Here is a 15,236-nt window from a genome sequence, read left to right as displayed (position 1 = left end):
CTTAAAATTAATTTATTCAAGTGAAGCCTTTTCTTGTCTTAAAAAAAAAAAAAGAAAAAAAGAAAATGAAGCTACTCTTAAGTTTTGTGAAGCAAATACTACGTTTTATTCTTATTGGAAAACTATAATATATATCCATCTCTCGAAAATAATAATCGGTAGAATATATATTTTTTTATATTAATATACAATATTCATATTTTATACATTTAGTGGATATTTTTAGATATTGAGCTGACGGGCCAAATGTATAACTTGCCCTTTATTCTTTTTACTTATTTACTCGTAAATAAATATATATGTTGAGAAGATTTACTTACTATATTTTTATTGTATTATTCAAAAAAGAAATTACTTACAATATTTATTATTGTTGGGCCGAAAAATTATGGGATTGTTACCCAAATAGCTTAGAGGCCCCGTAAGCTATAAATTGAGTCTTTTGAAGAGGCAAAGAAGGAACAGAGCTAGGGCTTTCGGCGTTGGGGATTACAGGTAACTCCCGGGTTCGGATCATCTGTGAATTATGTTTTTCGTTTTGATTCCTGTTCGATAATCTGATAACTATGAAATGCTATTTTTTTTATTTTCAATTGTTGTTTGTATTCGTATTGTCCTTATCGAGGATAAAAATTAATTTTTTTAATTTTATTTTATCGGTGTTTGTTTGTGACTTTTTCACTTCATATGCATCGCAGTATGACTTTTTTCTCTTTGTCTCTTTGAGTGTCTCTATCTGATAGTTTGCATGCGGGATTATTAATAAAATAGGAATAAATTGAAGTTGATTCCTAAGGTGTTATTCGTTTAAGTGTTTAAGAATAATATATGTATAGGGGCCATAGTTTTTGTGATAAATTGTTTGAGAGAGAAAAAGAGTACTGAAACTTTGGTCATGAACTAAATTAATGTCGAGAATTTTCCATGTAAGGAGGCTATTTGGTGTGATTTGCATAATAAAGGTCTCTCATCTCTTGAGCCGTCAAAGGAAATTCATCATATTTAACTCGCAATAATTATAATGGTTATATCCCTAAGATAGTGAAACAACAACAACATACCCAGTATAATTCCAGGTGGGGTCTGGGGACGACGATAGTGAATAGTGAAACTGTGTAAGTAATTTCAAGGACAAGTAATACCAAACTAGCCTTCAAGTTTTATTCCTATCAGTTTTGCAATGCAACTCTGCGTATAATCTTCATGTAACCAGTTCAAGTCTGTATTCCTATGAGCATTGAATTTGTTGGGACATATTCACATAGACATGTCCTACATTAGCAGTCAAGTGTGCAAGCCTAGCCCAATGACCTATTCATACCAAAAGGGTTATATCAATTGATAAAATGTGGAGAATTAACAATTTCATTAGGGGTGTCAAGTGGGCAACGGGCAGGGGTGCATGCAGCGTGAGTACCGGGTTCAACTGATCCAGTACTTTCAACACAGAGCATAGACCTTAAATCTTGGATTCACCTCTAGAAAGGGGTTCCATCTCATCATGGAACGGGATAGAACATAGGGGGACAGTTCAAAAAGATTCATATAGCTAACTCCAAGTAGTTCAGGATTTGAGAACACTTATTAATTGATGAGTTATGTCTTTCATGCTGTTTTGTTTCTTGAAGACATGATTTGTTGATTCCGACGCCCTCCTTTTGTTTCCTATTGCAAGTGCTTTTGTGAATGTGTAAAGAGATAATATCTCACGTTTCTTTGTTTCTATTGATTGACAGCAACTTGCAACATCTGTGACAAAAGCTCCAAGACAAAATGGTGAGTGACCACTTGAATCTCCTTCTTTTTGACTTTGACATGAGTTACTTGGCAATTGTGGTTTCATGTTCTTTTCCTGTGGCCTTATTTAGGGTATTCCAAAGATTTCAAATGACATTGACTTGCTTCACCCTCCTGCTGAGCTTGAGAAGCAAAAGCACAAGCTTAAGCGTTTGGTCCCATCACCTGATTCTACTTTTCTGGTATCTACCATTAATCACTGATATTTTGGATTTCGTTGTGATCTATATATATGATTCATGCCTTTTGTCTTTGTGCTTGCTTGTGAACTTTTGATCAACCGTGCAGGATGTTAAATGTCCAGGCTGCTTCCAAATGTAGGTTACTGAAAATTAGCGGTTAAATTCATCGTGTTATAAGTTTCCATGTAGTAGTAAGGTACTAATAATCGATCCAACTTTTACAGAACAACAATTTTCAGCCACTCACAAACCGTGGTTACATGCGCCAACTGCCAGCAAGTGCTCTGCCAGCCAACTGGTGGACGCGCAAAACTTACTGAGGGATGCTCTTTTAGGGTTAAAGAGAAGGCTATGATGATCGTGGGTTGATGTTTGCTAGAGGTTCTGGTTAAAGCTATGACATACTATAAACTAGGTTTTTGAAGAATGAGTTGGTTAAAGAGAACTTTTCCTTTGCTCAGTAGTTCTTTTTTGTTTTGAGTTCTGACTTTAATGAATACTTCGGCTATCATATTACTCTTACCACATTTTGAAGTACTTAATCATCTTCCTGATATTGATTCTAACATTTTTCAGAAGATACTTCATGTTTGTGCATTTATGTTTTTGGTATTCATGTTTAATGCTAGAAATATGTCCTGTTTTTGGATTTGAAGCGCATGGCTGATACTTCGGATAAAATTAAGTTGAATAAAATACTTTGCGTCTCTCTTGCAATATAGACACGACGTTTGTATGGTACTTTTGACTGGTGCAATGTGCCATGAAAATTGCTTGAATCTGTCAGGAGCTTGACTTACTCAATTGCCTCAGAATGTTTCTAGCTATGTTTAAACCTTTTTGGGATGTTATATGTGTACTTATAAACGAACCGCAACTTTATAGCATCGAGTATAACTGAATGAAGAAGTATGTTCAGGAGATTAATGAATTCTTGTGTTATTGAAGTAGTCAACTTTGTTAAGTTGCTGGTTTTAACCTGGACAGTTGTTCACAATTCCAGGAATATTTGTAAGCGCCACTAGTTTATACTATAATAACACGGTAAGGCAACATGAAAACACTATTTAAAGAGTATTTTAACCCAAAATTAACATACATTACATATACAATGAAACTTCAAATCCAACAATAAAAGAAAAAACCTGGAAGAAAGGCATCACCTTCCCTTTGCCTTTATGACTTGCCTGTGAGTTCTCTTCACATCAGATGCTGTGAAGGCTAATAGTCTACACAGAAAGGTTTGAAGTCACCTTCACTATCATCATTGGTTTTTGTGAAATCCTTCTTTCTCTTCTTTCTCCACATCTTTTTGTGTTTCTTTGCCTTGGAAGAGCAACTGATGGGAGCTGAGATACATATATATATTGGGTCTCAGAGTCCAAGATATATTGACAGTGGAAGCCAAGACTTTCTCACCATAATAAAGAAACAACAAATCTGGAGGGTCCTCCCTCTTATCATTATTCTGTTTATAATATTAGGTCGTCCTACTTAGTTATCCACCACAAAGAAATTTATATTCGTTTCTTTCAACTCAAATTGTTATTAAAGACAAGGAGACCTATTCACTCTCCATGTGTGGAGAAAAAGTAAAAGATTAAAATAAAAGGATAAAAATACCGATTGGTGGAGAATAGAGATGAGCTAAAGTTAGCTGACCAGGTGGAGAAGTGGAGTGTGCCTAATAAAGGTCAATTCAAAGGATAAAATAACGTTAAAAATGTTGGAGGTGCGAACAATTATATAGCAAGTAGCAACCCTCAAAAAGCAGAATACTGTATATTGGAAGATATAGATATGCCTTTCTCTTTATGGATTACAATCACTTTGCAGTTTGCACCGTCCACTTCGTTTACCCAAACACTACCTCCCTAAAAGTTATTCTTTATAATAATACTTCATTGTAACGGTCAGTTTTTTTTAAATCAATCTCTTATGTTATATTGTTATATATATTTTCTATAATAACACAAGCATTTTACTATAACATTAAAAAAACTTCAGAACATACGTAATTGTTGTAGAAATATTTGACTTGTACATTATCAAATTGCTGGGGAGAATCTAATGGAACCCCATAGGCCATAGCGAGTATCCATTGAGATATTCTAATAGCGTCTTTCCTATTAGAATTCCACTCACTTCGTTAGGGCTGGGTATATATCGGGTAAAACCGATAACTCGAACCGTTAATTGTTTATTAGGTTATCGGTATAAGATTATTGGGTTAATGATTCGGTAACAGTTTAGATTTTTTTCACTATTGGGTTATCGGTTCGAGCCTCAGTTTGCCAATTTTATTAAGGGAGATTTTTGTTCTTATACCATATAGGAAACTATATTACCAAATATGTTTATAGTTTGCATATTACCCGCTATGCTAATAGTATTTCTACAAAATATAGACAATTCATTAAATAAGGAATCATTGTAGTTGTAGGCTTTCTTATTTAGGGGCGCTAATATTGGGGAATTAAATATTCATCCAGATATTTTACAACCACCTCACTCACGTATCAAACCACACCCCACGATTTTCTCTTCAATCACCCACAATTTCCTCTTCTAAAACCAGGAAAAATTTGTAACCCCTCCACCATTGACAACCATTAAAAAGCTTGAAGCTTTGAATTCGAATTTGGGTTTTCAAAAGACATTTGTTTGTTTGGATTGGATGTTGTTGCAAAAAATTGAGAATTCTCTCTACGTATCTATCTATTTCTCAATCCCAAATTTCAGTAATACAAAGCAAAGGAAAAAAGAGCAGCAATTCCACCATTGACAACCATTAAAAATTTTGAAGCTTTGAATTCAAATTTGGGTTTTCAAAAATCATTATTTGTTTGGATTAGGTGTTGTTGAAAATAATTGAGAATATGGTTTGGAGTTTATATCTCAATTTTGAGGGGTTTTGGTGAAGATTAGACTTGGTTTTGGCTGAATTTCAGACTGAAACTCGAAGAAGAAGAAGAAGAAGAAGAAGAAGACATGACATACATTATATTGCAGAAATTGTAGACTGTTGTTTTTTTTTATTCATTTACCTATTGTATGAAAGTTGAACAACATTGTATAAAAATTGTATTTAAGTGATATTATATTGTAGTTGTATATAACTTAGTAGAAATAATGTACGAAAATTGTAGATAATTTGTAGATAAGTTGTATAATATATAATTAGTTGTATGAAAATTGTTTTTACTATGTATAAATCAGATACAAAATATACAAAAGACATATTGAATAAAATTTGTATGTAAGTTTTATGTTATTATAGTTGTATTTAACTGGGTGGAAATAATGTGTGAAAGTTGTAGAAAATTGTAGATAAATTGTATTCCTCTATAACGGGAGATGTTGGCATATCAAGTAACTTTAGTGTTCCACACGAACATGCATGAAAATAAAGATAAATTATGTTATGAACAGTTTATAGAAATTTTGTAAAAAATTTGTAGAAACATCGAAATTCTGTATTTTCATATTAATTTTTCAAATGATATGTAGTTTTATTGTAGAATAAATGTAGAAAAAAAGCCATTGTAAGTCTTATTTGACTCATTTCTCACGTTCAACCTATTCTACAAATTCACGCCTCTTTAAATACAATATAACCATACTTTCTTGAATTTAAAGGTATAGCAATATATATATAACTTAAAAAACATCTTCTCCTCTGCACAAGTTAGCTCCAAAACAGACGAAGTGGAAGAACAAGCTCCCATCAAAACTTTTAACACAAAAGCACAAAGCTCAAAAATAAATAAACAACAGTCTACAAGTTTTCTACAATTTCTGCAATATAATGTATGTCATGTCTTCTTCTTCGAGTTTCAATTTGAAATTTAGCCAAAACCAAGTTTAATCTTCACCAAAACCCCTCAAAATTGAGATATAAACTCCAAACCATAATCCCCAATTATTTACAACAACACCCAATCCAAACAAATAATGATTTTTGAAAACTCAAATTTGAATTCAAAGCTTTTTAATGGCTATCAATGGTGGAATTGTTGCTCTCTTTTCCTTTCCTCTTATATTACTGAAATTTGGGATTGAGAGATAGAGAGAGACGTAGAGAGAATTATCAATTCTTTGCAACAACATCCAATCCAAACAAACAATGTCTTTTGAAAACCCAAATTCGAATTCAAAGTTTCAAAGCTTTTTAATGGTTGTCAATGGTGGAGGGGTTACAAGTTTTCGCTGGTTTTAGAAGAGGAAATCGTGGGGATTTGGATAGAGAAACTTGGGGGAGTGGGAATATATGGTTGAGTAAAATTAGGAGACTAAATAATACCATTAAAATCCTAAAATAATATATAAATGGTAATTAGGTATATAGAAGGTAATTATATTAAAAGTAGAGTAATATAGTTTACTATATGACATATGAATGTAAAAATTCCTTTTATTAATGGGTTAACCGATAATCCAATAAGAATTAATAAAATTATGACTTTACCCTTAAGTATATACATATGCTAGGGCTTCAGTTCATTCTCTCCTATTCTTTCTCAGTCGCACTCTTCAGTTGCTTCATCTTCATTCTTCATAGACCTTACTAGTTACTCCTAGCGTAAGCCTTTAGTCTTATACATTAGGCTTTTAATTTCTATAACAAAATTCATCTTCATATAGGGATTGCTCTATGGTTTCTTTTTTTTAGGTTAGACATTTGACAAACAATATCTATATTATATTAGACTGTTTGAGGGCTTCAACGCTTGTGGAAGTGCAGGTATTGTGTGAAATAAAAATTCTAAATCAACTATTGTTGTTATCATATCGGAGGACGCAGCTAATGCCTTGGAATATTTTATGGGAATTGCTGCAGTTTGATAAGTATTTATCCACTGATTTTTTGGTGAAGCCTATAAGGATTGAGTAGTTGTTGTTTTGTTAACTTGAATTTAAATTGTTAGTACTATATGTTTGGACTAGTTAATTTTAAGGTGAAATTGCTACTACTTTATATTATTATTAATGTATTTGGGCAACATGGTTGTTGAAGTATTAGTACTATTCCAGTTGTGGCCACTAGACATAATGCAGAAATGGGTAGTATAGTATATGTGAATTCTTCTCTCTTTTGCTTAACTCCAAGTGAATTGTCTTATCCTTTTTGTTTAACTCTAGATTGAGTTATCTTATCGGGTAAACCGATAACCGAACCGATAATGATCGATAACCGATTAATCAATATCCGATAACCGATATCTTATCGGTTCGGTTATCGGTTTATTAAATTTATAAACCGATAACCGATATGCTAAACCAATAATATTCATAACCGAACAGAACCGACCGATGCCCACCCCTACACTTCACCTTATATTCAAGACTGATAGCTACGTAACATAACAGCTGGCGGAGCTAGAGAAGTAAATGTAAGTTCGGACTAACTTAGTAGCTTTTGTCACTACTAGAAATTCGGTAAAAATCGACCACATATAGCGACCAACGTTGGTCGCTTATCTCAATATACCGACGAAAATGCGTCCAAACAGGCTTGATCGCTATATTGGTGGTCCTTTTACTTTAGCGACCAAAGTTGGTATGTATATTTAAATTACGATATTTTTTTAATTATTATAATTCAAAAATTAGCGATCAACGTTGGTCCATAAATTAAAAGACGTTTCAATTTATGTGAACCCATTTGGCTGGGCACGGAGTTTAAAAAAAGCGAGAAGACTTTTGATTTTGTGGTCTAAAATGAGGCACATATATTATGTGTGACTATAAATCTTTGTGTAAAGGTAAATTGTTTCCAAATAAGGAAAAAAGTCATTCTTTTTGGCACGGCCTAAAAAGGAAATAGGTTCACATAAATTGAAACGAAGGGAGTATTATTTTAAAATATATATATTTAACAATCTAGGTTCATAAGCGATCAACTTTGGTCGCTTATTTTTAATTTTTAATTTTTTTTATATATAAGCGATCAACCTTGGTCGCTAATTTCCAGGATTTTTTTAATAGGGTAGAGACCAACTTTGGTCGCTTATATTAAAATCTAGGTTCATTAGCGACCAACCTTGGTCGCTAATTGCTAGAAAAGTTTTTTTAATAGGTAAGCGACCAACTTTGGTCGCTTTTCTGGGTAATAATTTTGGCATAAAAAACCTATTTTGGCAGCCACACCACCTGCCAGCATACCAAAATCCCTAAATAACAATATAATTCAATTCATAAACTACAACTTCAGTACCAAAATCTCCACAACAACCCAACAACAATAACAACAACACAACAACAACAACACAACAACACAACAACAACAACAACAACAACAACACAACATCAACAACAACAACAACAACAACAACAACAACACAACAACAACAACAACAACACAATTCAAAAACACATTAAAACCAACGAATTAAAGATAGAACTAACAAATTAAACTAACAAAACTAAGTTAATGTTTATTACAACTAGTTCAAAACCGGTTCTATTTATCTAGTTCAAAGTATATAAAAGTCAAGGAGTGTTTTGTACAACATCATTATCATCACCGTCTGATGAATTTTCATCAACAAGACGGCATAGAGAAGGGTCTACTTGTCGAGGACGGGAAGAACGATCATGGGGAGGATGGGAGGAACGAGCACAGGGAGGACGAAAGGAACGTTCACGTTCAAGTCGAGCCTCTGGCGATGACTCACGAGGCCGGGGAATCGGAAAAGCTCCAGAATCTAGGAGAGTTTTGAGTCGAGCTTGCATGCCATGGTACTGAGCTTGCATGCCAATGTACTGAGCATCTCTAAGATTTTCTCTTTCCTTGGCCGCTTCTAGCTCGGATGTGAGCTTTCTCACAGTCTCCCGCATAGCGAAGAGGCTCTCCCCACCAAGTTGCTCGCCTTTCGAGGAAGTCCCTATGTCTTGCATTCCACACTTATAGCGATGGAATTTCTTAGTAGGAAACCCGTATACCTTCCCCCATTTTGGACCGCCAGCAACCTCCATCCATATTCTTTCAGCATCCTCGTTCGAAGGTTGGATTGACTCGCCCGACTCATTAGGTGGCTGACTGCATATGAATTCCTCCACGTCAGCTGTGAAGCGACCCTATAAGAAAAATTACATTGAATTAGTATTTCAAAATTTATATAAAAGTAAATCAAAATACTCAATGAAAAGTGAAAACTTACATGTACAGTCGAGGCTCGACCCACCTTTCTTGATCCGTCTCTTTCTTCTTCTTCTTTACAATATGAGTCTCCTTGAATAGCTCATCTTTGTTTATTGGGCGCCCCAACTTCTTTTCCTGAAAACTTATAAATTTTAGTTAATAAACAGAATAGATAACAACAACAACGACCCAGTATATTCTGTTTTTTTTAATAAACAGAATAGATATAGTTTGAAAATTAAAATAAATTAAGCAATTACGTATCAATCTTCTTTTTATTGTCCCCAAGCTGATTGCACCTCCAATGTGCAAGGAGTCTCCCTTCTCAGATGCACGAGCTTTCTTTCCTTTTTCGCTCTTCTCTAAGAATTTTGCGGTAAGCAATTGCCTTTGCAAATCCTCCCATAAATTTTGAAGCAACCAGTCAGGCTTCTGGTTCAACTTTCTAGCTTTGGAGAAACTATGTGACAACCGCTTGCGAGCTTTGTGATGAAAATTTGTAGCTACTTTTGCGCTATATCGATGTTCCCATACACACTTGCTCTGTATTTCAAAAGTTATATATTATATGGAAATATCATAAATATAAATAATTATATTGCTTAAAAGAACATTTATACCTTAAATTGATTGAAAATTTGCTCCTTCAGCGAGAATGGGAATTCATTCCAAGTCGCATAAGGGCCATCATTAAGCTTTCTGGTGGCTTTGGTGATTATCCTCGTAGTAATATTACTCGGGATGAACTTGTAATTAACAAAAAAACTACATTAATACCTTAGTACAGACTGTACAAAACAATAAACGTAAAAATAACAAATAACTCTTACCCATCATCCTCGGGGACTATAATGATCCTTCCATATTGATCATAATGTATATCCTCATCATCATATCACAGGCATGCAAGGATAAAATAACGTGAAAAATGTTGGAGGTGCGAACAATTATATATAGCAAGTAGCTACACTCAAAAAGCAGAATACTGTATAATGGAAGATATCGATATGCCTTTCTCTTTACGGATTACAATCACTTTGCAGTTTGCACCGTCCACTTCGTTTACCCAAACATTATACCTTTCTATAAAAGTTATTCTTTAACAACATTTCATTATAACGGTCAAATTTTCTTTGAAATCAATTTCTCGTGTTATAAATTTATATATGTTTTCAATAACAACACAAACATTTCACTATAACAATTAAATTTTTTTGAAACATACATAACTGTTATAGAAATATTTGACTTGTATATTATCAAATTGTTGGGGAGAATCTAACGGAACCCCATAGGCCATAGCGAGTATCCATTGGGATATATTCTAATAGAGTCTTTCTTATTCTAATAGCGTCTTTCCTATTAGAATTCCACTCACTTCGCCTTATATTTCAAGACTGATAGCTGCGTAACAGCCGGCGGAGCTAGAGAAGTAAATGTAGGTTCGGACTAACTCAGTAACTTTTATTTAGATGATCGATCTTGTATATATATATAATTGTGAACCTAATAACAAAAGCGAGTTATGAATTCGGTGATAAATTTAAAATTTACAAATTTCAAATTCTGTCTCCGCCTCTACATAAAGCTACGGGATATATAGGTGATCATTTCTAGGATATGATGTAAAAAGTGCCTATTTACCCATTCCTTCCTGCCGAATTTTAAAGGAATGGCCATAGCAAGTGGCTTTGAATTTTGGTCGTCAAGTATACGTTCAATTTCCCTTTTCGGTGCATGAGTCACCGCTCTTGCAAAATTGGCCATTTTTCTCTTCTGACATGTGTTGCCACAGCTGCATTCTCATGCAATCGTGTCTCCTTATAGGTTCGTTTCAATTATAAAGTTGCCTATCATTACCAAACACTCCAGCAAATATTGGACACAATAACAGCAAGTTAAAACCGACTTAATTTTCCCTTTCCCTTAAGCCTCTAAAAATATATATTCGTATCAATTAATCTCCAGACTTTCAATCATCATGGCATACAGAAGTTCAGAAAGTATTGCTACTAAACTGTATATTGCTTCCTGTTTTTATCTAGTGTGTGTTTTTGAAGTACATGACATGGCTTGACCGTCTTATTTCAACGTTGCAGAATTTGTGGAGATCTATGGCCACTCACCTAAGAGGAAAGGCTACTTTTGCAACATCTACTGCTCCTAAAATGAAGTCCTATGCCCATACTGCTAATGTTCCCAACCATCCAGATGCTAGGCCAAAATGAACTTTTAGAAACTATCACTTTGTAAAGAATCTTTAAGAACTTTATTAAGAAGTAATAAAGATATAATTAGATGTTTTAACTTGTGATTTAAGTTATATACGCTAACTTGATGCATGGAGGTTCTTTTTACACCATTTGTGTAGCGTAATTTGTAATAGCAGGTCAGTTACCATTTTTAATTAATGCTTATTATAGAGAAGAGATATAATTGTATAATGACTTGGATTGTTGTGTAACTTTTTTATACCAACAGTATATAGAACTTAAGCTCGATCTTCTACATGTATATACAGGGCAGTAAAGTTAGAGTATTTTCTAGTGACGTGGGACTAGGGTTGATAATGCTACAAAGTATGTTTTGGGGTACACACAATAATGCAGCAGCTGGGACGGTCGCCTAATGTTCGAGTGAAGAAATCAAGGAGAGAAGCTGTATCAGAGGTGGAGGAACCTGAGCTTGTGTTGGAGGAAGCGGACAAGTTCCTCATTAAGGATTTTGATGATCATTCTGTCATAGGATCCTATGCGTGGGGATGTTCTGGCCAGGTATCACTCAATATGTTATAATTAAAAAGAAATAGCAGTAGCATTTGAAATACTCAGTGTCTTAATTAGATTGTTACCGTGTAGTTAATTAATTTGATCTTCGTACTCCAAAAAGGTTTATGTTGGCCGGATTTTTTCACATAAATTGCAAGGAGAGTACATAATAGTGATAGGAACGAAGATAGTACTCCCCTTGTTTTAATTTAGATGACCCACTTTTTTTATTAGTTTATTCAAAAAAAAAAAGATACATTTCTACGTTTAGAAACTGTAACTTTAAACTTTTCATTCTACCAATTTTATCTTTAGTGAGAAGTTTTTATCGTCACATAAATATCATGGTTTAATTTTACTATGTTTCCCCTTAAGGTTGTAGCATTACATATTTTGAAAGTTATTTGTTTTCCTTAAATTTTGTGACAAGTTAACTTACATCATCTAAATGGTAACGGAGGGAGGGAGTATACGATTGGAAAGTACTCCTCCGTTTGATATAGAAACATCTAAATAAACTTGAAGTCTTGGAAAAGTTGTATAGATCAATAATATTCTTGGTCAAATGTGACACCGCATTTTTGATATATAGCTTTGCTGCTTGTTAGACCCAAAATATGTTAAAACCTTTTTGGACAAAACAATTAAAGATGAATGAGTAAATCTTAATCAAATTTAGTTAATTCCAGATTGAAAGATTTAATTATGATGATTGCATAGGTGATGAAAGAAATATCAACAATCTTATTAAGATTCAACATTAATCGATGAGAAAAGAGAATCACAATTGTTTTTCCTCTTAGGATATAAGAATGGAGCTTTTCTTTTGATGTTCATTCTCAGGGAATAGAGAGAGCCCCATTTATTGAAAGCCTTCATTGGCTACATATAGTCGAAGTCCCTTTGCCTTCAGCATGACTTGATGCGTTCTGGTTGATGGTGCATTCTGGCCGTAACTTTAGGCGTTGCTCTTCTCGATTTGAAGGATATCTCGTAGGAGAAATGGAGTGGACCCTGTTGACTTTCACTACCCGATTGCTAAAAAAAAGGGTAGTGGGCAACCTGGTGGGGTGGTTAGATTTTGACCCATACAGTTGGTCCCTCCGTCTGTCGGGGTCGCCCTTTGTCGGGCTCGATAGATGGATCATATTTGTAGCGTAGTCAAGAGAAGTCTGACCCCCAACTTTCCATTCCTTAGTCGCATTCTGTGGATTTTTTGGCAGAGTGGAGGTGTTTTTTCGATACTCATGGACCGTTGCGATGGTTTCAGAATCGAAACGGCGGTTGGCACTGAAACATTGATTCGTGGTTGCCACCATTATGACACACGTTTCTGGGAAACTGAAACATTTCGTGCCCTATCAGATTCAAATGGAGACTCTTGAATTTCGTGCTCGGGGGATTTATGTCCCTTATAAATAGGGGAACTTGTCATTTAATTGATTCACTTCATCATTTGTATGAGAGAGTTCTTCAAATATTACTTTTTCTGATACCTAGAATTTCTGCTTACCTTCTTTTTCTCTAAAAACCTTTCGTCTCTTCTTCCTAAACTTGCCAAAAATGGACGATGATTTTTATCACGATAATCTTCCTACCGCTGATCCGGTACCGGAGAGCTATGTACAAATCACCGGAGAGGCAGATGCGGTGGAGGATGAGAAGGTTACCTCGGTGGATGAGATTCTGCCTCGCCCCGGGAGGGATGCGACTGGACTTTAGTTTCGGCGGTGGTGCGGAGCCGTAACCCGTCGCTTCCATTATGAGAGAAAGGGGTGTTGTATAATTGAGAAAATGGTGGGGGATCCCCAATTACATCAAGATACGTTTGGCGGAGGGGGACGACAGAGTTCACTTTGACCATCCCGGGTACTGCGTGTTCTACGCCTACCCCTTTATTATAGGGTACACGCTTCCTCTTCCCATGTTGGTGGTAGATTTTTGTCGTTACTACGAAGTGTGCCCCGCTCAGCTTTCACCTTATTTGTACAAGTTGTTTCTTATGCTGCTCAAGTATGTGGAGCTTGCCGGTCGTGAGGTCACTTTGGGCCATATGCTCAACATTTTTGCTCCTCAACTTATTCGCGGTACGATGATTCACGCGCGTACTCGGGGGTCGAGGAGTCTAGTGATAAAGATGGATGACCGAACCAACCGTCTTTTCTATGATAATTACTTTTATGTGCGGACCGAGCACATTGTGGCAGACCCAACGGGATTCCCCGAAAGATGGAACTTCGCTCGTAAGTTTGCGTCTTTAATTAATGAAATATTTTGACCGTTTTCTATGGATGCTAAACCGTCTCATTTTTTTTGTAGCTAAGAGATTGCCCTTTCCGCCTATTGAAGGGATTCGTGAATGGGTGGAGGCCATTCTTCCCCATATAGTGGGAGTTCGCACATGGTCGATTTTTCACGAGAGGTTTGGACGCAGGCCTCTTACGGGTGAGATAATGCCTTCATATGCTATCCTTTCTTTTTTATTTTATTTTGTTGTTTAGCTTCTTATGCATCGTTCGTCATTGCTAGAGAGGGTGAGGAGAGCAAGGGCCCCTCAATTAGCTCATTGTTAGCCGGCCGCATCTGCTCGTCCTATCGGCGTACCCACTATACGACCTTCATCGAGGGCCGCTTCGGTTGAATCTGTGGCCTTGGTTACTCCAGCGAGGGCTGCGTCTCAGGACGAGGTCCCGTCCAATGTTGTCCGTTCTACGAACGAGTCACCATCAACTAGAGAGGAAGAGGGGGCCGTCGAAGAGACGAAAAGTAGAGTTTGACATGGCACCCCCAACAGTGATTCATCTGGATGACTCTCCCCTGACGGGCTCTGGAGAAGGTGTTATTGCGGCTCCTCTCGTAGAGGCGGAGCAAACTGTTGAAGTTGTTGGCGCCCGTGATCAGCGATCAGAAACTCTAACCGCCGTCTTGAATCAACTGGAAGTCCCTGCTGTTACTAAAGATCAACACCTTGTAGTTGTAGAGAATCAGACCCCTGGCACCGCTGTTGTAACTTCGAACGTGCCCTCGTCTTCTACAGCAGGTCGTGCTCCTCATTCGGCAGCAGAAATGGGAAAGGGCGTGGTGGTTGACGAGTATGAATCTGAGTCATACCTGGATCCCGACGATGTCAGGATGTTCAAGGAGGGCCTTACTCACTCGGTGGTTAATGTGGGGGGTTCGGTCCGTATTCTTCAGATCCTTTCCAGTGTTAACCTCTTGGCAGGAAGGGGAGGATTTAGTGCCGCAGTTCAGCCTGTTGTGCTCAGAAGCTGAGAATAAGTCCATTCGGGATGTCCTTGATGCTGAGTTGAGGGATGAGGTGGCCGTCATGGGCTTGAGGGTACA

At 36.1% G+C, this 15,236-nt stretch overlaps 1 protein-coding gene and 1 long non-coding RNA gene across 2 annotated transcripts; both read left to right on the top strand.

Moving 5' to 3' along the window:
• The first annotated feature begins 386 nt into the window (after nucleotides 1-386).
• On the top strand, nucleotides 387-2,542 carry LOC107808463 (small ribosomal subunit protein eS27w). Its single transcript, XM_016632994.2, has 5 exons — nucleotides 387-495; nucleotides 1,737-1,776; nucleotides 1,869-1,979; nucleotides 2,086-2,114; nucleotides 2,204-2,542. Exons 2-5 carry the CDS (start codon nucleotides 1,774-1,776, stop codon nucleotides 2,346-2,348), a joined length of 288 nt encoding a protein of 95 aa, XP_016488480.1. The 5' UTR covers nucleotides 387-495; nucleotides 1,737-1,773; the 3' UTR covers nucleotides 2,349-2,542.
• An 8,446-nt stretch (nucleotides 2,543-10,988) lies between these two features.
• On the top strand, nucleotides 10,989-11,832 carry LOC107808464 (uncharacterized). The gene is made up of 3 exons (XR_001653140.2): nucleotides 10,989-11,126; nucleotides 11,223-11,512; nucleotides 11,645-11,832. It is a non-coding gene; the product is annotated as an uncharacterized LOC107808464 (long non-coding RNA).
• Nucleotides 11,833-15,236: the final 3,404 nt, after the last annotated feature.

The sequence above is a fragment of the Nicotiana tabacum genome, chromosome 8 (assembly GCF_000715075.1).
Source record: "Nicotiana tabacum cultivar K326 chromosome 8, ASM71507v2, whole genome shotgun sequence".
NCBI lineage: Eukaryota > Viridiplantae > Streptophyta > Magnoliopsida > Solanales > Solanaceae > Nicotiana > Nicotiana tabacum.
Note: the sequence above shows the minus strand (reverse complement) of the source record. Positions and strands in the feature narration are given on the sequence as shown.